Here is a 27953-nt window from a genome sequence, read left to right as displayed (position 1 = left end):
CATGTTCTATAGACAAACGTTAAGCTAAAATCGGCTGGAAACGGTCTTTAATAAGGTCTCTACAAAGTACACAGTGACATGAAAAACCTTTAATTTATTTACAAAAATAGATATATAAATACAATCCTGAGTGTAAATCTGTACAAATGAGGAGTCTACTCGACTACAAAATAAAAGCCTGACCACCACCCACTTTAACAGACGACACCGGGATGTCTGTTCACATGTCACTGAGTGCAACTTGGTCTTGCAAAGATCTAAAATATTGTCCAGGGTCGATGTGCAACATGAGCTTGTAGTTTTAGGGTGCCCGGTGTCCATTGGTCAGAGTACAGAGCGGTATTTACATGCAAACATGAGCCAAACTGCACACGCGTTCTCAGGATAGGCAAACACCCGAGCACGGACTGCAAGCCTCACATGGTCGCCCCGACAGTGCACTATCTCCTCACAGAACGGTGACCTAAACAGGAAGTGACAAGAAACAGAGGATGAGGCATGAAGTACTGCGAAGTCTTCTGCAAAATAGCGTAGACAAACACATCAAGGGGAGATCCTTTCCACCTAAAAGCATTACTTGTACATCTGAAGAACCGAGATAGTCAAAACTGATGAACCCTCACAGCCATATGCACAGATTAAATATGAACAGAAGCTATGGTGTTAGTCTAATATCATTTCCCAAGAGCTCAGGACACAGCTGAGCAGTGTGTGTTGTCCGGATTTGAACCAGAGAGTGGATGTGTGCATGTATTTATTTGCTGTTTGCTTTATGCTGCTATAATAATGGAATAACCTTCAGCTCCTACAGCTCCCTAGAACTTTACGAGTGTTGTCTGCTCTAGCCAAGACTGCAACCTTTCCAGCAGGCACAGATGCCACAAAACACACCTGAAGTTGCATTGAGTACATTGCTTTTGTACTCAAGGACACTCGAATAAGAAAGAGACGCCTGCCATCATGAAGTTTTCACCTCCAGTAACAGGTTGAAGGGTTTCTCAACAACACCAGGCTCACCTGAGGCAGGTGGCGAAGGCTCTACGAGCATTGCGGTGCAGGAAGTGGATTGGGAAGCCTTTGAAGGTGTGTCCATCTGGCACCGCTCTTCTTACTGCGTCCTGGAACTCCTCGTTGCCACAGGAGACGCCGGTGCAGCGCTCCAGCTCGTAGGCTGACAGAGCCGAGGACAGCAAGTAGGACAGGTGGTCGTCCCACACTGTTGCCAGATCCAGGTCCTGGACGACAGGAAAAGTAAATGCACTGCTCAATTATTCTTACATTAAATATAAAGACATAACTCCTGACCTCTGACTGGTCAATGGCATTAAAAATGATCATATTCAATTTAATCTCATGTAGTGGGGCACTATGTAGGCTTGGAGACTACAGTCAATGAAGGTCTTTCTCTCCTGAGTAAAATTTCTTCCCAAAAATATGTAAACTGCACCTTTAAATATAACATTTTTCAGCAATGGGACATTTGGGCTTTTAACCGGATTAACTGTAAAATCTGGATACGAAAATGTCAATTAATAAATTTTTTTCAAACATTACTGTTATGTGCAACAAGATGACGACGGAATTAAATGAGTCAGTCAAAGCTCAAATGATGGGAAACCATGTGGAAACCATTTCTCTTTGTTTAGTCATTACTCAGAGGACAGATACAGTCTCCTTGTCGCTCCACAAAGAAATGTGGCAATTGCAAAAATTGATATTGCACTGAAAGGAAGATGAAAAGTGAGTTAAACTTAACTTCAAACCCTTTTTTTTTTAACCACATTTAGTCCAGCACTGTTTTACCTTCCTGTGCTCAGAGACCAGGCAACGCATTTCCAGCTCCAGCTGGTTACTGGCAGCAGCAGGATCCAGAGACGGGGCACAGAGTGGAGGCAGAGGGGGCAGAGAGGTGATGGTGCCTGGGGCAGTAACAGACTTCAGAGCCTCTTCGCTCATTGCCTTCCACCGAGACTGATTCTGGAGGCAAAGAAAAAAAAAACAGGCTGACACTTTTACCAACTTTTTCTGTTCACACAGTAGAACCTTTAAGTTGAGGGTCAGCTTTGCTGCCTTGGTTTGGGAAAACGTGACAGAACAGAGTTGCTGATGAATTGAACTATTGCAGATTCAATTTCCCAGCTCATAAACTGGCCTCTCGTCTGATGGAACTCATAGCTGTCCAGTCACATGCCCTCTGCCTGACTTAAAATCACCTCTGTCCATTTGATGACATCATCTTGGGACAACTGAATACACGACGGATGAAGATTTTCATATTGATAGTCATCTCACTTAAGCCTGACCAAGCACACCGACATGTAAGTGGCACCTTTCAAGTGCCTTGATAATCAATAAATACAACAATGGACCATGAAACATGAGTAAAAATGATCTGATTGGTCTTCCCAGCCCACCTATCCAGTGACGATGGTGGAGAAAACGGTTAGGGACACCAGTCTCTTACCTGGAAGTCAAAGACACAGAGCTCCACAGCATCGGAGGGTTGGCAGTTAGCCAGGAAGGCGTGGTGGTTGAAGACACAGCCCACAGTGCGGTAAGGGGATGAAGGTTTGGGTTGGAGGGCCAGGGGTGGGGCATCTGGGTCTATAGCCTGGTGCAGGTATCTGAACACACATATAGGACATCAGGGATAATCAGTGTCACTGCAAACCTGCTTACATAGTACTTATACTCACTCTGTCAAATGCGCTCTCACAGCTGAGTTCATATTTGCGTGACATACAGTCATGGTCAAAGGTTTACATCCACTCATAAAGAACGTGTATAGTCTTTAGTTTCGATGATTTCTACAAGGCTAATTTAATAATTTAATTTCAATCATTAATTTATTATAGGTCTTCTGAAAATGTGACAGAATCTGCTGGATCAAAAATATGCATACAGTAATTCAAATATTTGGTGAAATGTCTCTTGGCCATTTTAGGTGCTACTGATAGCCATCCAAAAGCTTCTGTCAGTCCTATGGTTGAATCTTTAACCACTACTCTTGACAGAATCTAAATCAACTAAATGTGTCGGCTTCCTGGCACAGACTTGTTTCTTCAGCACAGTCCACATGTTCTGATTGGGTCCAAGTCAGGAATTGTAAAAGACAATTCCAAAACCTAAATTCTAGCCTGATTTAACCCTTCTTTTACCACTTTGATGCGTGTTTTGGATCACAGTCCTGTTGGAACACCCAACTGCACCCAAGACCCAATCTTCTAGCTGATGATTTTAGGTTTTCCTGAAAATATTCCGTGACAATCATTGTGGTCAAACAACTCAATTGTTGTTTCTAGTTCAAATAATAGATGGCTGGATTTCAGGCTTTTAGCTCTTTATATTTGCATTTTCTGAAACATCAATGAAGTGAATGAATTGGAAATTCAATTATGGAACCAGGGTCCTTCTAAAAGTGGGTGGTCACTGTCAAAATCTATGTCAATCAGTTATAGAATATACTGTAGCTTTAATAAATTAGCACAAATCTTGATGGTGAGAAACCGCTTGAAAAGTGTAGCTCAAGTTACAGTGAAAAATGACTCAGGATTCAAATGAATGTACTACCATGGAGGCAAAAAAAAGTGGGGACATGATCCACAACGCTGCACAGAGCTAGTTTATATCACTGACTTACTGCAAACTGACAACATATATCAAATCAAGTCTATCTCCATTATAAATCAGTGAGTAATGGAATAAAAGAATAAATGCTGGGCAAAATCCAGAACTTAATAAACACCAAAGTGTAATCAATTGTTCCCTGGCCCAGAGCCAAAATGTCATGAAAATGTCTTCATGGGATCCTGAGGTACTCTGCTGAGAAATACACAAAGAATGAAAATGCAGCACAGCACCATCTTAGATGGTTTGGTTTTAGTTATTATTGGAAAATTCAAAATATTCTATATCTTAATACGTTTTAGTTCTAAAATTTCCTTTCCTTGTATGTCCAAGCTGCTGAAACCATTCTGGCAGCTCTGTTGGTGAAGTTCTAGTCTGATGCCAGACGGACAGGGGAGCTATTTAAACCAGTTTTGTTATATAAGCTGTCTGAATAACAACAGAACTCATACCTGTGTCCAGTCAGACTCTCCCAGAAGGTGATGCTCCCATCAGTTCCGCGGGTCAGCACCCAGGTGTGCGGTGTTCCCTTGGTTTTGGTTCCCACGCACACGTATGCATCCAGGCCAAATCCCAGCAGCAGGCTGCATAGAAGGGTGGCGTGGTCCTCACAGTCCCCCTACAGAGGACAGACAGTGATGAGTTCAGGGCATTTGCAATGTCTTAAATGTGGAGTGTATATTATCATTATATAGCAATGTTAAGTGTTTAAAGTATGCATTAAAGAGGTCACATTATGTTATTTGGGTATGTTTTTACCTTTCCTTTATTGTGTTATGAAGCATTTTTGTACATATAAAAGGCCTGCAAAATAGTCGAGTCGAGCCTTTGCTAAATATGTATTTAAAATATTTATTATAAAATATATACACTCCAATCAGTTGAAGTGACATACAGTTGCTACTGCTGTAGCAGCGTTATTTTAGATCACACTACCTTGCTCGGTGGCTCAACCACATCCTGCCCATTCAGTAATGCACATGTACAAAAGCACAGTGTGAAAAAGGCTGCTGCAGCAACCATATGAGAAAATAAAGTTGTTGTTTTTTTAATGTAAGTATGTAAACCTATTCTACTAGGACCCCCAAATAAAACTATGAACTTGAAATTTAGCATAATTACTGAAAGTCAAACGCCCATTGACTTTGATCATTTAGGTCAGTTGTACTGCAGCAGCAACAGAACTGTTTTTCCAGAATGATTTAGGCCATGCACCTCTTTGGAGCTGCAAGGTTATTATAGATTCTTTTCACTTCTCCCCCCCAAAAAATTAGCCTTTTGCAGACTCCATTCACAGAAGGTCAAGAGATGTGGTTGAGGTGTAAAACAAGTGGGTGAAACTTTGATCAAAGACTATTTTGTTACATGCCATGTTCTTAAACTTCAAGATGGAACTTCCAATTCCGAAAAGATTCTTTGGTTTTCCTGGAGGCAATGTGCAATGGAATGTTAACATTCCAAAATATTCCATCTTTATTCCTGAAATGTTTTTACTTTTATCTTGAAAAATTAAATTGTTAATTTGTTCTCAAAATATTACAACTTTCATCTTGAAGTATTATGATTCAATTCCAAATATATGACTAATTGAGTCCGATAACATTTTTTTTTCAAATTCTCTATTTATCCCCCCCCAACATTGTCCCTAATACTCTGTCGTTAAAATTCACTTGCAGTGCAAGTCCCTATAGACAGATTTGAACAGATTTACTGCCATCTTCACGCTATCCCCTGTTGACTGTCTAATTAACCATGTTACTACAACAGTCTGTTTGAACAGAAATACTATATCCCATTCTCACTGTTCTTCACTGTTAGGCTTTCCCAAAAGTCTTCAACTCATGTACAAGAAAAGCCTGCTGGAGAGGAAATAAGCTCTGTAGTCATCAAATTGTCCATGACAGTAAGCAACTCTTATTTTACTCATACAACCTTTCCGGTAAAGAGGCCCGGGTTGAGCTGGGGACTTGTGCTATTGTTACTGCTGCTGTGTGCTGGCTCAGGCTTTGGGCAACTCAGAATGATAGATGTTCCCCAGAAGTGCTAATATGGACAGCAGCATCGAACAGGCTGGGGACTGATGAGGCTAAATTAATTTTCCCTGGAATGAAACTCATTAATCACAGCTGACAAGGGCCACTTTGTGAGAGTTGTGTTGTGTCCGTCTTGCCAGCCGCTCACCGAGGAGAGGCAGGGAACATTTATCCTGTGGGATGTGAGATTCCCCTTTATCAGGCAGATAGATGAAAATGCAGCAGGCAGTTGACTCTGCGCAAATTCTTCTCAGAAATGACACAATCGGCTTTGCTCAGAAAAAACACTGGACGTTAACACAGCTTTACATGATGCTTTCTGACTGGTGGAACAAATCTGAACAGCAGGAATCTGTGACATTGATTCAAAACATAGGGGCAGCTTCTGGTCTTTAAAGGAAGAAAATATGGTAACACTGATGCATTTTTCAATTCAAGTCAAGTCAATTTTGTTTATATAGCCCAGACTCACTGACAGCTGCCTCAAGGGGCTTTGTAATTCGTACAGCAAACTGTTAATAGAGTGCACTTAACCAGTTACTTCTACATCATACATACTTTTCAAACAGTTGTCTTTACTTTCCACTAGGGCCCCATCATTCATCAGCATTAGAGCCCAACTGATATATTGGTTGGCTGATATTATCAGCTGATATTGGCCTGTCATAGATATATCAGTATCAGTAAATGTTGTCCAATATGTGGTGATATGAAAACTGTTTTTGGACAGAACATTATGCAGGAACAAATACTTGGGGTTATTTATAATCATTAAATTCCTGGTGATGTTTACTGATTCATGCACGCATGTCATTTTGGACAATAACATTTTTTATAGAATCCTGTCTATTACGTACACTACCAGTCAAAAGTTTGGACACACCTTCTCATACAATGGTTTTTCTTTATTTTTATTATTTTCTACATTGTAGATCAATACTGAAGACATCCAAACTAAGAAAGAAGAGATATGGAATTATGTAGTAAACAAGTGTTAAACAGACCAGAAGTAGCCACCTTTTGCTTAGTTGACTGCTTTGCACACTTCTGGTATTCTCTCAATCAGATTCAGGAGGAAGTCACCTGGAACGGTTTTCAATGAACAGGTGTGAGTTGCTGCAAAGAAGCCACTACTGAGGAAGAACAACGAGAAGAGGAGATGTGTTTGGGCCAAGAAACACAAGGAATGGACATTAGACCAGTGGAAATCAGAATTTTGGTCTGATGTTTCCAAATTTGAGATTTTTGGTTCCACCCATCATGTCTCTGTGGCAAGCAGGAAAGGTGAGCGGATGGTTTCTACATGCATGGTTCCCACCGTGAAGCATGGAGGAGGGGGTGTGATGGTGATGGGGCTGCTTTGTTGATGACACTGTAAGTGATTTATTCAAAATTCAAGGCACACTGAACCAGCATGGCTACCACAGCATCCTGCAGCGACATGCCAACACATCTGCTTTGCACTTAGTGACTACCTCATGAAGCTCACTGAGAGAATTACAAGAGTGTGAGTTGTTATCAAAGCAAACGGTGGCTTACTTTGAAGAATACAAAATACAAAATATAAAACATATTCTGGTTTGTTTAACACTTTTTGTTTACTACATGATTCCATAAGTGTTCCTTCATAATTTGGATGTCTTCAGTACTAAATGTAGAAAATACTAAAAATAAAGAAAAAACATTGAAAGAGAAGGTGTGTCCAAACTTTTGACTGGTAGCGTGTGTCTTTTTCACAAGTGTTCAATAGCCTAGCGTCAAATCATTGCGAAAAAATGTATGTTTGTCTGAATATTCTGAGTATATAAGAATATGAGAATTATATCAGTATTTTTTTTACTTCACATTTTTGTTATCGGCATCTGCCCCACAAGTGTTGTATCTGTCGTGCTTTGGTCAAAACATAATCGAAATCCCAATGTGGCCAAGCGCAAAAAAATCAAATAGCCCGAAGCTGCATTTTTTGATAAAGCTAAATGAGAGACAATACATACATAAGACGTGTGACATGCTGTAGTGCTGCAGAAATGTCTTGGCTTACAAATCCTGTTTTTTGTTTGTTTGGTACAGAACAGAGCCCAACGAATGTCACATTACCACGATTTTAATAGCATTCTTCACTAGAAACGAAAACTCTGATGCATAAAATGATCATTCCCAGTTCGAGAATCATATCGCAATATAAAAATAACCCCAATACGATTTTTTTGACCTTACTGTGCAGGCCTACTTTACACCCAAATGTAATGAATGGCACAGGATTGTAAAAAGTGAACTTCTCAATTAACTTCCAATTAGGTCTGGGCAATATATCAATATTATATTGTATGTTTTGTATATTATATCATCACAACATGTTCTTCGAACGAATGGTTTTCGTTTCCATTTACTCCTTCCATATTTTTTACCATATTAACTCCATTCACACATTAAAATATTCATCTCAATTAGGGCATTGTTGTAAATTAACCAAGACCACCCAGCCCTACTTCAAATCTGTGTTTGTCTCTGATGCTGAGTGTGCTTTTGTGTCTGGTCATGTTTGTTGTATGTATTTCAGCTTTTGTCTCCTGGTGTAAAGGATTACATAGAAATCAAGTGGGAGACAATTACCTCATTTTGTTTGAATTTCAGGATATAAATATAATGCGTATATTAGCCGAAAAGCCGTCCACTTGCTTTGAGCCAATTTGTTCTTTAATTAAGTTCCTTGATGTACATTTCTTTAACTGCCTGCATGTTCTGTCATAATGGATGTATATTTTTGAACTGCACCCCTTTGCAGACCGGTTTTGTTTTATGTATGTGCCTGTTCTTATTAATGTCAAAACTCAAAAAACCCAACAAGTTTAAAAAAAATACATATCCTGACTTAACTATCGGAATATTAAAACTTTAAATATCGAAATATCATAACTTTGCTATCAATTGTTTTGTCATGACGTATGCATTTTGTTTATAATCTATGATGCAACTGTGGCTGATAAATCTGAATCTGAATGAAAGGTGGTTCCTTCAAGTTGTAATCTAAGAACTAATGTAAATGATTGGAAAGATAGAGAGCAGTAAAGAGTCCGCGGAAAATGTTTTGTTAATCTAGTTTTAAGTTTTGCTCGTCTCCACTTAATGGCTTCAGGGTTAAACTTTTGATGAATGTGTTGAAAAATAATATTGATAGCTCATACGATTGTATGAAGAGGTTGTAGAACACCTTCTGGCTGCTGCTCTTCTATCACCAATTCCCCTTGTTGCAAACAATGCATCAAAATAATTATGAAAAACCCGTAATGAAAATATCATGGATTGTTTCGTCTTTTGATGATCACTGGCTGTGCAAGTATACAGCATCATGATAAATGAAGAGATGTCTTCAGCACCCTTAGATTTATGGAATTTATATTGAAAGTGAAAATAGACTAATAAATATTTAGCTCAGTGGGTAGAGCGGGAGTCCCATGTACAGAGGCTTTGTCCTCGCTGCAGCAGCCCCGGGGTTTGAGTATTTGCTGTGTGTCATCCCCCCCCCCCCATCCTGTTTTCTGTCACCTCATAGCTGTTCTATCAATAAAGCCATATAAAAGGCCAACAAAAAAACAAAACAAAAAAGAAAACCTAATGAAACCCTCACCTCTTGACAGGAAACATTAGTGTGAAAAATTCTGAATCTGCTATTGTCTCTTGTCTTTGCAGTACAGTAAGTGCATTGTCACGGTAAAAAAATGAGGCCATCCCTGCTGTGGCGGCCAAGAAGCCGTCTAGTTCACCCTTACCTTCCCTCTACACAGGAAAGCCAGTAATGAGCACCACTGCTCCTGCTTGCCTCCCCCGCCTCCCACCACCGGGGCCTTCTCGTGGGCCAGCAGGCTGACGAAGCGGGCCGCCTGTCGAGGGCTCTCCAGCAGCCGGCCTGCCCGGAGGACACGCACATAAGAACACACTGGCCTGTTGACGCCGTTTTCATCCTGCGAAGAGCGAAGAGACACATCCAGAGGTAATGGGACAGCTTGTAATTAAACACGAATCAAGATGATTCAAGAAGCAAATGAAGGACGTTTTGGGAACTCCCTCTTTTGATGTCTGTGCATAAATGCAACCCACTCCCCAAGTTAAGAAACACGTGTGGATTTAGACGAACCTGTGCAAAGATCTTCACCATTTTGGACTGGTGAGATGGACGGATCTCTAGGAACTCCCTCCACCACTGCTTGGCATAAACCAAGAAGAGCCTCTCCTTCTCTGCCGTCCTCTGCCTGTTCAGTGATTGCTGGATGCGAAACACACAGTGACATCAGCCATTAAACATATCGCTCTGATGTTTCTTTCACAAGGCTGGCTTCACATCGACTCTGATGGATTCTCTGACAGCATCAACGCTGCTGTTGCGATGATTCACTGTTAGCGCGCAGCGTTACTTAATTCATGAATAATGGAGCAGATGAATAAACAGACCGAGGGATAAAGAGACTCCAGTGTGCTGACCTGTGTGCTGATGATGTCAGTGCTCAGAGTCTCTGTGAGAGGAGGGTACAGCTCCAGACTGACAATCAAAACACCAGCTGGGACTTTGCATTCACTTCCTGGAAAACACACACACACGCACGCACGCATCACTAAAAACTGTTGCCACATTATCTAAAGCTGGAAAGAGACACTAAAGAAAATCTACTATTTCTAGCATATTCTTGCTAAATTACTGTTGGCTAACGGGAATAATTGTAAATGTGGCAGTGGGTCACAGTACGCATGCTATAATCCCTCCGTGGAGTCACACGATCATTAATGGGACAGAAGAAGAAATGTATGATTTTTGCCAATATTCAATATTTTTCAATCTCCTCCACACATTTGCAGGTGCCAACATATCAAGGTTTGTACACATTTTTCAAGGTCAAATTCAAGCACTTTTCAAGCACTTTTAAGGGTCATTTTTAAGATTTTCCAGCACCTTATTGCTGGGGTAAAATACGTATCTACGGGAATATATAAACTCATTATTTTTTCTTCACTTTTTTATCACAATTATGTACACTGTATGATGCTGTAAACATCTAAAATTATGTATCATAATAGCAAAAACTTCAGAAATTAATTATCCAGTCTGATCCCAATTTTGTGAAAGACACAGTTATGTCAAGCACTTTCAAGCACGCAAACTAAAATCCAAGCACTTTTCAGACCTTGAAAACACAACATTGAAATTCAAGTACTTTCAAGGATTTCAAGCACCCGTACGAACCCTGATATATGCACATATTTGTTTTCCAGCTAAAGGCATCAAGTTTTTCCTCCTCAACAGTTTTCAGCCTTTTAATATCGGCAGTTGTTTATTTCAGATATTCAATTTTAAAGCCTTTATGGGCCAAGACGGATGATGCGCTGATATTATCTTGCATCCCCTAAAAGAAAATTACACAGTTCAAAGGCTGTGGAAACATGACTGGCTTCACGTTTACTGTAGTTCGGTTCCATATAAACCTTGTTGTCACTTTGCAGTGTCGCCGGGATCGTCACTGCTACAAATAGATGACTTATAGAAACACTATACAGTTGGTCAGGATATACGAATGATCCGTTCTTCTAAATGGATGAGTATTTTTCAATAAAACTTGAGTTGTGTTTTCAGAAAACACACTTGTATGTGAACAGCACAATAAACTACTTCTCTGCCCAATTAGCCGCATTTACCATTCTTCAGACTTAGCCGTGGAGATGTTACCTTTGAAATAAAACACAACTGAAAATAAAAATTCAGTAAACACCGTCGCTCTGGCATTAACTGCAGCAGGATCGGCCCTCCTCACCAACTCCCATCAGCTCCACAGCAAAGCAGGTCTTCCCACTGGGCGAGGCGAGGACTGTCCTCCAGTCAAGAAAGTGGGACGAGACCAGCGCCGTCTCGCTGAAGGTGTCCGTCCTGATCAGCACCAAGTGAACCGGGTCGCACATAGAAAGCATGGTGGTCGCGTCCGCCATTTTACCACCTTCTCCTGCAAAGCCAAAGTTGATACAAATGACAAACTCAGCACTGATGGTAAATTAAGCAACCGCCTAAAAACAGCTAATTCGCACGTGCCTGTGCCGTCGCCGTGGATCTCTAGGAGGAAGCCCTCCTTCAGGTCGGGTTCGCAGGAACAGGGCACTGGCTTTGAGCGAAACCTCTGGTTGCGGAAGTGCAGGAAGAGCGTAAATGTAGAACACACTTGACCAGGTAAAGGCTCTGGCTCCTGTAGGTGCTCCAGAAAGGCCTTTCCACCAAGCACTTGGAGATACAGGTATCGTCTGGATGGGTCAATGTTGGCTGAGAGAGAGTGAAAACAATATTGTCACTTTGCCGTCCAAACATGGTGCCGTGAGTGAAAGAGGTTGGTTGATTTGGATTTGGATGAGGAGTCTTACTTTTTTCCAGATGAGTAATATTCTTGTCAACAAAGTGAGTGGCAGGCTTCGGAGGAGATCCGGTTTCTGCACCCGTGGGTACTTCCTACCAAAGCAGACCATCATGACAAAACTACCAAACAGTCAGCAGTAAATGCAGGAATGGTTATCTGCACCCGGGTCACACTGTTATCACAAACCACAAAATCATTCAAGAAAATGATTTAAAGTCTGAGAATTCTGAGAAGAAATACGTCAACGTTCAAATGAACAAAGTGGACTGTGGTCAGCCTTCTTATAAAGTATGTAATTTAAAAAAAACAACCTGGGTAAAGTGGAGGTCCTTCATCACATCATCTACGATGCCCCTGCGCCGCAGAGCACACAGGAAATCTGTCTCAGACAGAGTTCGATGTGCTGGACCTTGGTCATCCCTTAAAGTCTCAGCCAGCACCTCTTGGATCTTCCCATGAATATCCATCTGATCACCAGAGAAGACAGAATAAACACCCGTTTCTCAAACACTTCACCGATACTTGGTATCTAAAGGAACACTACTTTAGAAAACTGTGTTCAAAGAGTTGCACACGTTTTAGTGAAACCAGCCATGCTGTCTGTTGATGAGGGCAAGAATGATCAATTATTTAGACCGCAGTTCAGATCAGACGGACTATGCTGATGGACTATCACAGACTGTTATACTGTAGGTCATAGTTGCGAGGATAATGAATCAAAACCCTTCCTATTTCATTCTCTTTGATCAAATTCAATTTTGACTGGGAAAGACAGCAGATAATTAAATCTGCTGTCTTCCTGGGACAATACTGAAGATATCTTGTTTGACTGTTTATAAAGCATATGGTACACGCGTTATCAATCATAACTTCATCCCAATTCATCACCAATGTCCATGATGTATCAGTGCATCTGTACCTGCTGCTCCAGCCTGCCAGCTGCTCTGAGGGCTGCACAGGTAAACACTTATGTGGATAGCGATTAGAGCCCTGCAACGTTTCACATCACATGTATATTTAATGCAGCAGACTTACTACAGTCGTTCTTTAATGGTGTAATGGTGTCTGATCTTTAAATACGACGTATCACGAGTGCACTTTTATCAGTTAGCACGTCGCTAGACATTCATTTTGCTGCATTTCTGAATGGCAGCTGGCGTACCGGTCTCATGTGCGGAGCAATGTGGGCTTTATCATTAATGACAGCATGCAAAGGCGTAATGTTTTCATGACGCGAAAATCTATACAGGCATAAAAGCTCGGCAGTTTGCTCACCTTGAGCAGATGGTTGTGGATGATTTGTCTCAGCTCGGAAGCTTTCTCTGGAGGCAGAGACATGACCGTTAGCCAGTTTGGAGCGAAGTAGCTCGCTCGTTAGCAACAGGGTTCTATCAGGAGCGACACACTGCTGTAGTGTTCTTGTTTGAGAGATATAAACTTTGCAAACACCAGCAGTGTGTACCACAACCGGCCACAACCGCCAGGTTTAACTGTGGCGGAAAAGCGAGCGGGAATGCGGCCCCGCCGATGCCTGCTAACGTCCTGCGGTCCGAATCAATTAATTATTCATCAACTCTGTCCTAAAACTAAATGATGTATGCGAAGCGGGATGTCTGTGACGACACAGATCATTTGTTGGGACGTTGCTGTAGTTTTATTTCCTTTTGGCTGAAGAAATATTTACCCTTTTATCCAGGGATCTTATTGGTTGTCTTGTACTCGTCACTACCTGCGACAACCAGTAAGGGACCCTTTTGTAGTCCTAATTGTAGTTTGAATTACTAAGGCTGGAGTATGCCTGGATCCTTAAACCTGAAACATTTTTGCCAAATCATATCAAATAGTTTTATATTTGGACAATTTATTAATTTAATTTAGATTTCCAATCATCTTGTGCTTAATATATAATAATAACTTTATTTACAACTTATATGATTAATCTGCTTTTGGTACTAAAATCAATTTCTATTTGTGGATTACTCTGAGCAAATACAGTGCTTCCTCATCCCCTTAAGGCTTACGCCAATGCCACCCCACAGACATGAGAAAATAAAATTACCCCAACAGTCAATATGAGCAAGGCCTCTTCTTGAAATATTGAATCAATTCCTGTAATCCACAGTGAGCAGCCTCCAGTCTGGCTGCATTGATTTAGCTCACAGTCAGAATGAAATTATGACTAGGACACAGCGCAGCGGTGCAGATGAAACCAGCTGCGAGTAGACACTGTAAAAGCTGCTCTAACACCACTAACTGAAAGAAACAACACAGACAAGCAGATTTTGGTAAAAAAAAAAAAAAAGAAAAAGATGAATGTTTTATTTTAATAAGTATTTTCTGTGTTTCGTTTGCTTTTTTTCAAAACACCGTCGGTCATATTCTCACTGCCGCGCAGCAGTGTACAAAACTCCCCTGAAATCTTATGTGGAAAAACAAACATGAATGGAATGTTATGGTCAAATGTATCTTCTGGGTTAAAAGACAACTGAGTAAAAGTCATGTCCAACAGGGCTCACTAGCCAATCAGCAACACATCATTTCAGTACGTGCTATGACATTCGGCATATAGTCAACTCTGATGAACTTTACTCTATCACACCTCCAGTTACTACAAACCAGTCAGTACAGTGCGAACATGTTACTCATGTTAAGTGGGAAACACGGCTCACATCAACCATTTTCTGCTTTGATCGAGCTAGGAAACCTTGGAGCACACATTTTTCCATTCAGTTAACTTCAAGGCACATTAAAAGCTATCTCAACCAGCAAATAAACAGGTAAAGATGTGTATGCTATCAGATTCCTACATGGGCTTTAAATCCAAGGTGCTCTGCTCCAACTTTTAAAATTGCACTATTATAGCTTTAGATTGGTCCCTGTCAAGTGAAAACCAATTAGGTGATACCATGGGCTTAAATGAAGAAGTCACACGCTACACTACTATGACTATCACTTTGTAATACAGGGATGTCAGTTATGTCAGAGATCTAACAGAAAATACATTCCACATAAAGGGAGTAAAGGTTTCATCACTTGAACAGCTTCACTGGCTGCTACTTTCCAAAAAAAAAAACGGACCGCTTTGCTTTGGTTTCCTCAAAAACAACAGTGGGATAACCTGACAATACACACATGAACCCATCCAGTGGGTAAATACACGCACTAAGCGGTGAGGGGACCCAACAGTTTGTATGATCCATGTGACAAGCAAAACCTATGAAGAAAAAAACAACAAAAACGTGCTCATACAACAGAAAATAAAAAGGTTAACATTCTGGCAGAGTTTGAAACATCAGCAAGGCAGCTCCCCCATCAAGTGTCCAGTCACACAAAAATATATATCTGGCCGTATTTAGATGCCCTGCTAAATGTGAATGGAAGAACAAGTGGTGCTTTAGAAAACCTCTAAATGCATGCATGAAATGCAAGTATCATTGCAGGAAAAAAAAAACTAACAAACAAAAAAAAAAAATGTCATAGCCTGACCTCTGGGCTCTAGAGTCCTCCTAAATAGCTATGGTGGGATGGACCGTCAACACAAGTCTCATTGTGTCCACCGATGATCAACACACATTTAACAAAAACAAACCTGTCGGAATATTTTCCTTTGCGTTGTACTGCACCTTTAGTAAGTTTCTTTCAAAGCAAATTTGCTATGATACAGTACATTCATTAACAGTGACAAGAAGGAAAGAATATTAAATCATCGTGCTGGCACCAAGATCCTGAGATGTTACTATTTTTGTTAAGATCTTACATGAAAAATATACACACACAATCATTTGATCTAGAGGTCCTGCATTTTGACCTTAAGAAATAAATACCCTCAGTTATGCACATATTACCATCTAAATCTACTTAGAGAAGTACCTAATCCCAGGTACTGGTGCAAAATAAGAGTCAGTTTTAAGTGACCTAGAGTGTCTCACTGGGAGTACATCCAGCACACAAGCAGGCCTACAGCCAAAGCTGCCCCGGCACCGACATTGAGCAGAATGGGTCTCCAGTACAGCCACTTCTCTCGTTTCCTCTCTGAGTCGGTCAGTCTCTGTTTCATCTGCTGGACCTTCTGTGAGGTGCTGGCAATCCTCTCCTCACGGTGTCGCTTCCTGACACTGAAATAAGAGTCAGTTAAAGATAAGTTGTCAGCAAACAACAGCTCGACAATCCCATCAATCTCACGCACAGTGCCACTGATGTGCCAGAGAAAGAACAATTACACAAGAATGAGGAACAAAGCTGCAGGAAGGAAATGGGGGTAGAGATGAATTTCTTTGGGTTCTCCCAAGGTCATTTCAAGATGGTATTTTTTATGCATGATGGAATCAATTAACTTGAGTTTGGACAACAAGCACTGTTGAGTCCAAAGAAAATGTAAAATTTTCTCTACAGCCGTGTCCTTTCTTCACAATTAATTTTGCGTAGTGCACTTTAGAAGCTGTTACTTACTGCCCAGAGTTCTCTGCCATGTTGTGATCTTGGCTGTCTGGCTCTCCTGCCAGCATTTGGTCTCCTGAGGCAAATTGTGGCTCCAGGCAGAGTCCTGGCTGACCATTGGGCCTGCTGTCGTTGCAGTGAGGTCTGGGTGGAGGTGGTGGAGGGGGCAGATCTGGCTCAGAGTCTTCTTTAGACATCAGTCTCTGTTTGTTCTGCTAGAGGGGATGAAACACAAATACAAGGATAGGTAAGTTTTCTCCCAATTTATGTCAGAGAGAAAGACAAACTTAGAAAATATTTACATCTTAACAGATGTAGATAAATATCTACACTTAACAGTGAATCTCTTGATGACCACATTCACCTTTGTGCCCATACAGTTTAGTTAACTGACTAAAAATGTAGAATAACTAACCTAAACTTAGCAATGTAACAAAAAATGGCAAATACAAATACATGAAATAGCTTCTTTATTTAATACTCATATTAGAGTTGAAGCTACTCTTGACAGAATTTTAATCCTGACAACTAAAAACCACCATTGAAGTTTCTTAGTTGTTATACCTTATGTGAGCTGTCTCAATGACAATGCAAAAACATTTAAATATCAGAGCTGCTTCTGAGGACTAAAACTTATGGCCAAGAAAAAGAGATAGGCCAATTATTGGCCTGACCAATTATCAGGGCCGATATTCAGCATTTCATTTTCACTATGGTCGCCGATTGGTTGCAAGTCAAAAGTCATGGCTTATCAACTCAAATTTTTACGTTTTCATCACAATTTTGATTTATTTTTATAGCACATGTAAATCAGTTCTAAATATTTGTTAATAATGGGCAGCGGTCATGAAAAAAACATATCGGTTGATCCCTACTTAAAAATGTACTATAGTGCTCACAGACTGAATGATTTAATATTTGTACATGCTTTCACCAATTATGGAAAACTGCATACACTTTTCTGAGAGCACATTTTGTCATCGCACAAGAGAAAAAGGCCCAGGTGGAAATAATAAGATAAATGATGGCTGAATTTCATTTATCTGCTTCTTACTGGGGCCCTAAAACAGAGCCATTACCTTTTTCCTTTCATGACATGTCCAAATGTGTGCAGTGAATTGGGCTTATGTTCATATGGCATGTGAGTATTGTATTAATATAAACTTTAAAAAGGATCAAATATTAAATTAAATTATTATAAGTATTGCTAAGTCAAGTAGAAGGTGAGCAGATATCCCGTCACAAGGATAGTGATCAGTACAGGACAGCACTGTGTCTGCTGTGGAAGCTTTTCGGTTTCTGGATTATTAACAGGGTTCGTACACTTTTTTTCAAGGTCAAATTCAAGCACTTTTCAAGCCCTTTAAGGGTCATTTTTAAGATTTTCCAGCACCTTATTGCTGGGGTGAAATACGTATCTAAGGGAATATATATATACTTGTGATTTTTTTTCTTCACTTTTTATCACAGTTGTGTACATTGTATCATGCTGTAAACATCTAACATTATATTTTAAAATAGCAAAAACTTAAGAAATTAATTATCCAGTCTGATCCCAATTTTGTGAAAGACACAGTTATAATGTCAAGCACTTTCAAGCACTTAAACTAAAATCCAAGCACTTTTCAGACCTTGAAAACACAACATTGAAATTCAAGCACTTTCAAGGATTTCAAGCACCCGTACGAACCCTGTATTAACCACTGCATATATATGACACAGCATTTAAAGGTTGTAGTTTTTTAACTTGGCAACTTTGGAGTTTCTTTTTAGACGTGTTAGATGGGATGTTTAAAAGATATACTTTTGTTTGGCAAATACATAGCAACAACAAGCCAACAAGTGTGCGTTGCGTGACTCAATTCACATCTGTGCAGGAGACCAGGGAGAAATATGTTTTTAAAAGTCTGCATGTTCAGCTCTCAGTACTCTTTGTACCTACAGACATCTGCTTTATTTTACAGCTTCATCATGTTTGCTTTCAGCTGTTTCAGGAGTCATGTTAAGTTAGTGGTAGTGTAAACCTAGCATTTCCTGACTTCTCTGTTTCATAGTAGAGTCTTTAACTAAATAAGGGGTTTTTTTTGTGAAGAATTTATAGAAAATGGAAAAAGCCCCATCAGTGTTGCTCTCTGAGAACTGAAACCTCTACCTGCCATCAAAAGCTTGAAACTGCAACAATACCAACTAATCTAAACTACATCTGTAGACAGAACAATGGTTTCAGTAACTTCCTATATTCCATGGAATCAGCTTGGATACTTTGTCAGTCACCTGTCTAGCCTTTGTGAAAAATCATCACAACAGCCCAAACATAAGCCAGAAACATTTTACACGTACAGTCTGACTCCCCAGCTTTGTGACTGAGCTACCTGTACTGTTGAGTTGTCTGTCAGGATGAGCTTGGCTCCCTCGATGACTGCCATGTAGGAGAAGCGGAGCTGGTCCGGGGTCTGGATCAGGCCCATGCGGTATTCCCTCATGTCCAGCAGCACCTTCTGTATGTCGACTGATGATGGGTTCTTCCTCCTGTCCAACTGCCACACAGATTAACATGTTGGATGGAAAGGCTCTTTTTATCTTTGAATGGGTCGTAAAGAATGAAACCCATTAGACCGATCATGTGGCTGTTTTCATGTGTACATAGGATGACGTTTAAGCAGTGTGACTATAGTCTAATGAAGAAAAAAATGGCAAAAAAGAAAAAATGTCTCAAGTACTCACTGACATTTAAAAATGCTTTCTGCATCCAAGTATAACGTGCCACAACTTCTCCCTTCGAAGCTGTCACTAAGCAAGTAAGTATAATCATAACATCTCATCTTACTTTCTTGCCATAACTTGAACCTCTTGAGTAATGTTTTAATTCCATGTTTTCAGCTTAGGCAATATTTCCCTTTAACACGGATTGCGTTTGCTAACACTACCCTCCCTGTTCTCACCAGGACCAGGCAGGTGTCCACCAAGGCGAACGTCCCGGAGCGTCCAATCCCAGCGCTGCAGTGCACAACTGAGGGGCCGTGCTCCGGGCCCAACGAGCCGGACTCCCGCACTTTGAAGAGGAAGTTGAGGAAGGAGGCGGGAGATTCTGGGACACCAAAGTCAGGCCATGTGGTGTAGTGATAGTGGTAGATCTCCCTCGACTCCCCCGTCTACAACAAAAGACATAATTCAGTCAGCCATGATTGGGCTTGTCACTAGGAAAACATCTCGCACCCGATGAAACCACCTCTGGATTTTACAGAAGTTGCAACCAGTCAAGATGATTCTAGTCAAGACAGGTCATATAATATTCAGAACAAGTTCCTGCCCTGATAATCAAGTCTGGATGAAGTAACACAGGCAAAGCAATGGAAAGAATGTACTGTTTAATAAAGCAAAGGACTGCAGTTTTCACACATACAATAACATCTTTGAAACTACACACATTTAAGCAAAGGTTATTATTCATCCAACAGTCGATCTCTCATGCTCACCATTGTGTTTTGCAGTTCTAGGACTCGGATTGTGTAATAGGATTGGTCCTCCTCAGAAAGTAACCGGACAACAAACCCTGTATCTGTGAAAGACATCTGGAGCTCCTGTGTGGTAGGCCAGTACTGTGCACATTTTTCCTGGAAAAACGGAAATGAATTTGCTTAGCAAAGTGCAGGAATTATGTGCTGTTCGTTAACTGCATTGTGGTGTCGGTTTCACAGAATTTGACATGAACTGAAAAGAAACAATCTATAAATAAGTCTTAACTTGGTGCCTCTTTCAACACACACAATGACTGCAACTTGTCCCTGCCCATGTGTTGTTTTTTTTTCATTTCAATGTAAAATAGCCACAAACTGGCAAAAGGCCAGAAAGCTGGAACAGTTCTTGAGTTAAAATATTTAAAAGAAGGATACAACTATGAAACACTTTTTCCCTCCCTAATCCCCAGCCTGGGTGAGATACATGTGTGAACAGAGAAGACAACTTGCTGGTGTGAATTAACAGTAAGCAAGTGGGCGCAGCGATCAAGTGTAATCTTCTGTGTTAGTGCTGGTTCAATCAGCTGTAACACATACTCTAACGTATTCAAGGACATCTGAAATGCCGTTTAAAACTGCTCATTGTCTAAGTTCTGCAAAACATCTGTCAAGAGCATTTCCCCACCCGATCTCTCGCACTACGACAGGGCGCGTTTACACTGCTGGTGGACACATCCAAAATGCTGCAGCTTTCTTTCTACGATGGGATGTTTGTGCACTGTGTGTAGCTGCTTCATACTCTTCTCTGCTTGCCTGTATATTACTTTTCACTCTTGTGTTGATATTGCTTATACGTCCAAAAACATGTGGTACTGATAGAATGCAAAAGCAGTCATCGTTATATAGCAGTCTGTAGCTGCCTACCCAGGCACCAGCCCGCGTTGAAACCATTATGGAGTATTTTAAACATGTGGGAACACGTCTGACGCGGATAATCTCCTGTTATGTGCTGCATCTGTGAAAAAGTAAACGTGGACAATATCCTGATATATCCTGATAAAAAGAGATAAAGGAACACCGGCAATGGACAGAAAATGCTCTGTGTGCAGCAAGAACAGTTACAGCTAATATCCCTACCAACATAAAACCCCAAGAAATGTGCAAGCAGACTTTAGAAATCATTGATCAGCAGGTGTTGGAGTGTACTCACAGATCCCTTTTCAATGACTCTGTTGAGCATTATAACAGCTTTGGTGCACTGCTCCCAAATCATCAGCCAGAAATGACCACAGGTATTCCTCAAAGGCCCCTGTGAAAACGAGAGAAAGGAATGTACACAGACAGTAAATCCTGACGTCACTGAAGGCTCAGAAAACATCAAAGTGAAGTCCTGCAAATTCTTCTTCAAATGGTCCACAGATTTATTCAGCATACAGTAAAGTTCTGCAGACATGTACAGTGCCTATGCTACACCATACCTGAGAAAGGATGTAAGCTCTTTGGGCTTCCTCCACCATGACTAAACTTGCATTGATGTAGTCATTTTCAGAGTTTTCAAGTTTTACCCGACTGTGATCATCTGAAACCAGACAAAAGATGAATGAGCAATTTCAAATCACAGAAACGTCTTTCATAACAATACTTTTTAATTTTTTTTATTTATAACCTCAGTGATAAGTCATAAGACTCACATGGGCTGACATCTCTGTAGCGGTTCAAATTCCGATTCACTGGAAGTTTTGCCACTTTGTAAGGATATTCGCTGGCTTGAATACGGATCTCCTGTTGGAGAAGAAAAAAAGTGGGAAGTTATGAGTTTCATATTGTGTTAATTAGGGAGGACACATTGTGAGAACAACTGATGCACGTATGACATATACATTTAACTGATGAGCTACTCTGCTTTATTCTGATTCTCTGTTGAGCGCCGCTGTTTTCACATAGTTTTCATTGTGTGTTTAAGGTGCGGCCACAACTTATCTCCAAGCCTCTGCCGGACCATATTTTCTTCATCTCCTTTTTGTAAAGTGATAGATCAACAGAAACTATTTTACTAGTGGAAATTAGAGCCACTAAAGAATAAAAGCTTGACTCTGAAAGACACCAGGGGTGTCATTCATAAAACTTTGTACAGAGAAGTCTTGTTAAAAAATATTCTGTTTTACAAATCTTGTTGTACGCCCAACGTTGTGAATAAACGGTCAAATCGGAGTGCTTTACGAATGTTATTGGATGGAAATGTGGCACTGATCAATACAGAGAGTCGTCGTCACAACTGAGAGGACGAAAAAGATGAGGAACAATTTTCACACAGCAAACAAGTCGAACGTGGATGAGGTGGAGGTTATAAACCACTTGCGATTAATTTTTTTCATTCAAGTTGAATGAAAAACGTTTTCCTCCAAGCAGTGCAACAACAGTAAAAGTCTGTGCATCCATCATACAGCATTAGGCACCAGTGGCAAGGCAGAATGAATGTTTACAGCAATCACGCTGACTGTTCCACTTACCAAAATGATCATGATGATCAGTGTCCTCCCCCACCCCAAGATATCACTTGAAATTGGAAGTTTGATTAAGTGAACACCATTTAGCTACCAAGTTTTGTTATGTTGAACTCGGCCTGCATGATGATTAGGACTCTTAAGGAAAATATAGAGTGTAACCATTTAGTGATAGGTGCTAATATTAATGGTTTATTCCCAGGCTTTGATAATTAATACAATCCATATGTGCCTTAGGTTAAGATGTCCCAAACAAATGTTCTGGAGAACACTGTTTCCAGTGCGCCTGACAGCAAAGTCGTGTTCACTGAAGCAAGTTTACGTAAACAGCTATATGGTAACTGAGATCACACTTGGTGACATATGTCCAGTATTCATCCTTAACGCGATATGATGAGATCTTGGATTTCTATGACAATGGTGATAATTTCACCAGTTAGCCACCAAACAGTCCTGTCCTGTTGGGAATGTGCTGGTGAGACGAGTGTTGATCAGATACTGATTTAAGCCGAGTAAGCTTTTGTCTTTTACAACAGATTTTTATGAAACAGTTATCCATCAGTACGAGTGCAAGTACAAAAAAAATATCTGGTTTTGAGGTGTTTGATTACTTGCGTCTATTTATGTTTGATATTCAGTGAAAGCAAGATACCTCATTATGTGTAGAATGGCGCAAATCATATTTAATTTGTACAATCTGGCTTCTTCCCCCCCCCCCCAAATCCCAATTTCAACGTAGGGTGGCGTTCTCACATTTCAAGCCCTTTTTAGTGCGAACAAGTTAGTTTGTTGGTTTGTGATTAGTAGTGATTGAAAAGCTGTCTCTCCTATAACGTTTCTGCCCTGTCGACTACAATATGTGTATCTATTTATCTGTAACTTCCAAATAGGGTAACGTTAGCTACAAAACATATCCAGTTACATGTTATCCCCCAGTTCATTGTTAGCCAAGTTACGTAGGACTGGGTCACTGCCAAAGTTAAACCGGAACAGAAATATTATGAACTAAATGTAGGGCTCTCCGGGACAGCTGGTGGTAAAACACATGCGCTTTTCTCTGGAAGTCCCGATGAGTTCTCAGAAACTGCAGCTGACGTCTGCGAGCGTCAGCAAGCATTAGTTAGCCAACTGAGCTCAACTATGGGGACTGTGCTGTGCCGCTGCACGTTTTCTAGCTACGGAAGTCAGCGACTAGCAGCGCGGACTGCTAGTTTCTCATTCGTCCTCACTGAGTGCATAGCATAATATAAAGCCTCCACACAATGTGGCAAAGTCAACGGGTTAACACAATTACACGAGTCGCAAAGAGGGCTAAAAGTAACAACACTGCGAAAGGTGTCTAACGAGCTAGCTATCAAATTAGCTAGTAAGCTAAGTAAGTTAGCAACCGATCGTCATAGAAACACGAGAGGCCCAGTGTCCCGACTTACATTGTAAAGGTTTTGCCATTTCCCGGACGAATCAATGTCTTCAAATTCTTGCTCCATTGTGTCGTAATAAGTGCCCCGAGACACTTGGTAACAGAATAATCACAGACTGTTTGTAGCACCGTTCACCAAGTTACTGCTTTCTGTAAGCCATCTAAACAGCAGTCTGTGTAACCCTGGGGATCCCTGCGGGGAGTCTGCTGCTCCTGCACAATGCTGCATGCTCGCTGACTGACTTGGGTTGCCAGTTACGTGTTTATGTCAACCTGCCAAATAAGAAATCGCGACACTTACCGCTGTATGGATTAATAATTACATATGTCCACATACTGTCGATCAACATCAACCCTTTAATAGTAAACTGAATTCGGATTTTTACTGGTAGTTATTTGAAGCTAAGTAAAATGATCTTTAATATATATGTTATTCATCTATGCTTTTTGTTTTTTTTGTTTGTTTTTTACATTATACAACATAAAACTATATATTAGCGTACTATATAAAATAAGCATTTTACAAAAATGTCTGCCTACAAGTCATCTAGTCTAAAAGTGTTCACTATCAAGTGGCACTCTCAGTTTAATAGTCGACCAAACCTGGCAACCCTGGTGAACGGAGGAGAGCATTTGAGCACAAGCATAACAAGTTATTACATATCCACATGGATGGCAGCTGTGCATTTTTATATTCCTTAAATTATATTCTGGTTACTGTTCGGTTCGACATGACAAATTTAAACTGAAACACTATCACAAAGTACCTGAACAGGACTTGGTTAAACTTGGTGTGAATGCGCCCCTCTGTGGCCAGCAGCGGGGCACACTGACTGCACACACTGCGAGGACCCGCCAAACACACAAACACACACGCACACACTGGCGGACACATGACAGGCCCGCTAGGTAACCAGTGTAGCTAGTGTTGCTGGCATATTGTAATCGTAATCATGTTTGTTGCGCGTAGTATCGCAGCAGATCATAAAGATCTAATTCACGATGTGTCGTATGATTTCCACGGCCGGAGAATGGCAACCTGCTCCAGTGACCAGAGTGTCAAGGTAATGTGAGTTCACGTAAAGTAGCCATGTAACAGTTTGCTAATGCTAACGTTAGCTGCCACAGCTAGCTGGTTAACATTACCGACATTATCAACACTCTTTCTCCAACTCACTATGGAATTTATTAACTCTCATTCTCCACCATGTTTGGACAAACGTAACATTAGATAATTAAGTACAATACCGCTAATTCTGACAAATAAATGCAGCTTTATCCAATTGAATTTAGCTAACTAGATTTATAGCCGAAGTGCATGTAGCATACAAGCTAGGATAGGTGTAGGTAAGCAGTTCAGCACAGTTTTAATACAACGTTTAACACTTAAGAGTTGACTGATACGTGCGAGCTATTAGGTGCACGTTAAGCTAATGTCAGTCAAACAAATTCAAAACAGGAAGCTCATACATTCAATACGTCTTTGAGTAGTGCACGTTATTAGCTCAAAAAGTGTGTAACTTTACCTACACTACTACTGTCCGGTATATTTCCACAGTACTTCTCAACACTGTTTCACGTCACTCTTTTGTTTCTGTCAGGTTTGGGACAAAAGTGAGAATGGAGAGTGGCACTGCACAGCCAGCTGGAAGGTAAACCACCTGCTGCTGCTTGATCCGTTTTAACCTGTACAGGCTTTCCTGGTAAAACAGTTCATCAGCGGTTTTACTTGCATAACAGCATATTACATGTGCATGATTTCCTCTAATACTCATGACCTACTATATGTGTCTCTTGTCCTACTCATACAATCACTGAGATGGATAGACATCTTGAACTTATGTTGATTTGACAAATGCCTTTCCTCATCTGTGCAGACACACAGTGGATCAGTCTGGAGAGTGACATGGGCTCATCCGGAATTTGGGCAGGTTCTGGCCTCCTGCTCCTTTGACAGGACCGCTGCAGTCTGGGAAGAAATTGTAGGGGAGTCCAATGACAAACAGAGAGGACTGAGCCACTGGGTTGGTGCAACACTAGCGTCCATCTAAACTATTAGAACAGCTTCAACTGGACATGTTTCTCTGCTGAGTTCCCTTTGCAAAAGTCTTCTGTTTGATACTGTGATCTGACCCAATCTATCTCATGTTGCTCTGTTTAGATAAAGAGAACAACACTGGTGGACAGTAGAACCTCAGTGACTGATGTGAAGTTTGCCCCAAAACACATGGGCCTGATGCTGACCACCTGCTCAGCAGATGGAGTTGTAAGGATCTACGAGGCTCCTGACGTGATGAACCTGAGTCAGTGGTCCCTGCAGCACGAGATTTCCTGCAAGCTCAGCTGCAGCTGCATCTCTTGGAACCCCTCAAGGTTAGACCAATGCTTTACTTTACATCAAAAGCTGATCTGACTTTGAAATGTATAGAACATTTCCTATTCCTCTTCAATACCAGTCTTAGTTGATCTGTGTCCTGTTTCAGAGGAACAGTTTATAGTTGTGAAGTTGCAATCGATTGTCGGTTGTCGATTAATAGATTAGTAGATCATCAGTACCTGTTTTGATAAGCGATTATTCTTTTGATAGTTTTCAAGTAATGACAAGCATTTGATGGTTCCAGATTCTCAAAGTGAGAATCTGCTTATTTAGTTGTTTTAACATTGTATTTAACAGGGTTAAAGATTGATTGGATTAATTGACTCAATCAGATTTTTTTTTTCTTTTAATTGAATCAACTTTCTAATGTACATATATTAAATTATTTATGGTGTAGCTGGATTGCTGCTAAATAATTAATACAGGCGCATGCCTTGGCACCAATAGCTCTAACATATGCATAAATATGATGTGTGCAGATGCAGCTAAATCTTTCTGTGGAAAAAAATGTTTACAGCAGATTTTTTTTGAGCAAACAAGGCATTTTTGTATTTGTATGGGTGGTGCTCACTAAGTCACCATGTTGTTGCATGTCTCGATTTCTTAGCTTAGCCCCTTGGATGTGATTTGACAAAAGCAAGCTATTATTTTGTCATTTTATCACCCACTGAGTTACTGTTTACATCAACCAGGTGTTTGCTACTGGCTAGCCAGCTGTGATGAATTCATTTCGTTCAAATGTTCATTCTCAATTTTTCTAAACTTAATTTGTATTTTCAAGTAGTGCTTATTTATGAAAGCACTGTTCGATGCTGCGTATTGGACATTCAGGCCTCCACGTCGTCCATTAATTCTAGATTATGGACACCACAAATGGCATTATCCTGCTTAAGCCAAGGTCACCTGCCAAAGAAAAAAAACAAGACAATGTGCGTATATTTTCGTGTGTTTTGCAATCAAAATATGAAGTTTTTTACAAGCAGTAGCTCTGTTTCCCTGGCTATAGAGTTTGACTAATGGCTTAAACAGTACAATTACAATAATATAAGGTTCTTACGTAATGCAGACCTTTTCATTACTCTAGCAAATAGGATGGACTTTAGGTACGACTTAGCAATGGAAGATAAACTAGTCTGCTCAGTTCATTGAACCCTTTGTCTCATAACTAACATTATGCTAGCAAGATTGAAAGTAAATAACATAATGTGCAGTCGACAAACAGCAAGTATAATTTCACAGCATGTTAAACAGCAATTCAGACTAGCTAACCAGCCATGTGACTGCCTCCGAACATAAAAAAGATTTCACTTCCAATGACTGGCCGGATGCAGCCTGAAGAACAGTGAACGGGACGAGTGAGGATCGCTTGATACAGTGCATTCAGATTTTCAGCTTATGTCTTATAAGTACCAGCCTGTGGTGTTCAAAGGATGATGCACTAAGGGACTACACATGGCGTTGTAAAATAAGATTTTTAAAAATTTATTTCATTTCAAAGTACAACTTTAGTTTCTAAAGGTATAATACGGATTCCTCTCCTCTCAGTTCCTACGCTTCACGCACTATTACTCACAGGTGTTTTAATTTATCGTCCATTGTGCAAAATGATAACACACTTGCCTTGCCTTTTCACTAATTCTCTCCTCTCGAGTCAATTTTTTTGTCAATTTTTATATTGGGGGGGAAGGGGGGGAGACTGCTCTTAAAA

At 40.5% G+C, this 27953-nt stretch overlaps 3 protein-coding genes across 6 annotated transcripts in view; 1 reads left to right on the top strand and 2 right to left on the bottom strand.

Annotated features, from left to right (window-relative positions):
- Positions 1 to 30: 30 nt before the first annotated feature.
- On the bottom strand, positions 31 to 13671 carry cep76 (centrosomal protein 76). Its single transcript, XM_030394303.1, has 13 exons — positions 13325 to 13671; positions 12361 to 12516; positions 12057 to 12141; positions 11734 to 11958; positions 11462 to 11647; positions 10140 to 10237; positions 9796 to 9924; positions 9431 to 9622; positions 4080 to 4246; positions 2465 to 2624; positions 1804 to 1977; positions 1018 to 1235; positions 31 to 463 (listed from the first exon to the last, which is right to left on the bottom strand). Exons 1-13 carry the CDS (start codon positions 13385 to 13387, stop codon positions 325 to 327), a joined length of 1992 nt encoding a protein of 663 aa, XP_030250163.1. The 5' UTR covers positions 13388 to 13671; the 3' UTR covers positions 31 to 324.
- An 828-nt stretch (positions 13672 to 14499) lies between these two features.
- On the bottom strand, positions 14500 to 24109 carry LOC115567580 (tyrosine-protein phosphatase non-receptor type 2-like). 2 transcript variants are annotated; one of them, XM_030394304.1, is made up of 9 exons: positions 23879 to 24109; positions 21636 to 21726; positions 21423 to 21523; positions 21155 to 21253; positions 19963 to 20100; positions 19429 to 19638; positions 18859 to 19023; positions 16499 to 16701; positions 14500 to 16164 (listed from the first exon to the last, which is right to left on the bottom strand). In XM_030394304.1, the coding sequence occupies exons 1-9, from the start codon at positions 23933 to 23935 to the stop codon at positions 15975 to 15977; spliced, it is 1254 nt and encodes a 417-aa protein (XP_030250164.1). In that variant the 5' UTR covers positions 23936 to 24109; the 3' UTR covers positions 14500 to 15974. The 2 variants fall into 2 exon arrangements, with proteins under 2 accessions (XP_030250164.1, XP_030250165.1); XM_030394305.1 differs by having other exon boundaries at positions 16499 to 16698.
- A 555-nt stretch (positions 24110 to 24664) lies between these two features.
- Positions 24665 to 27953, top strand: part of LOC115567159 (nucleoporin SEH1) — a 54086-nt gene continuing 50797 nt past the window's right edge. Inside the window, exons 1-4 of one of the 3 annotated variants that reach the window (XM_030393468.1) lie at positions 24665 to 24932; positions 25470 to 25520; positions 25746 to 25892; positions 26030 to 26241. In XM_030393468.1, coding sequence (XP_030249328.1) covers positions 24822 to 24932; positions 25470 to 25520; positions 25746 to 25892; positions 26030 to 26241 — 521 coding nt within the window. In that variant the 5' untranslated portion in view covers positions 24665 to 24821. The remainder of the gene's footprint in view (positions 24933 to 25469; positions 25521 to 25745; positions 25893 to 26029; positions 26242 to 27953) is intronic. The other 2 variants (XM_030393469.1, XM_030393470.1) reach the window with 2 other exon arrangements.

Source organism: Sparus aurata, chromosome 17 (assembly GCF_900880675.1).
Source record: "Sparus aurata chromosome 17, fSpaAur1.1, whole genome shotgun sequence".
In the NCBI taxonomy this organism is placed as follows: domain Eukaryota; kingdom Metazoa; phylum Chordata; class Actinopteri; order Spariformes; family Sparidae; genus Sparus; species Sparus aurata.
Note: the sequence above shows the minus strand (reverse complement) of the source record. Positions and strands in the feature narration are given on the sequence as shown.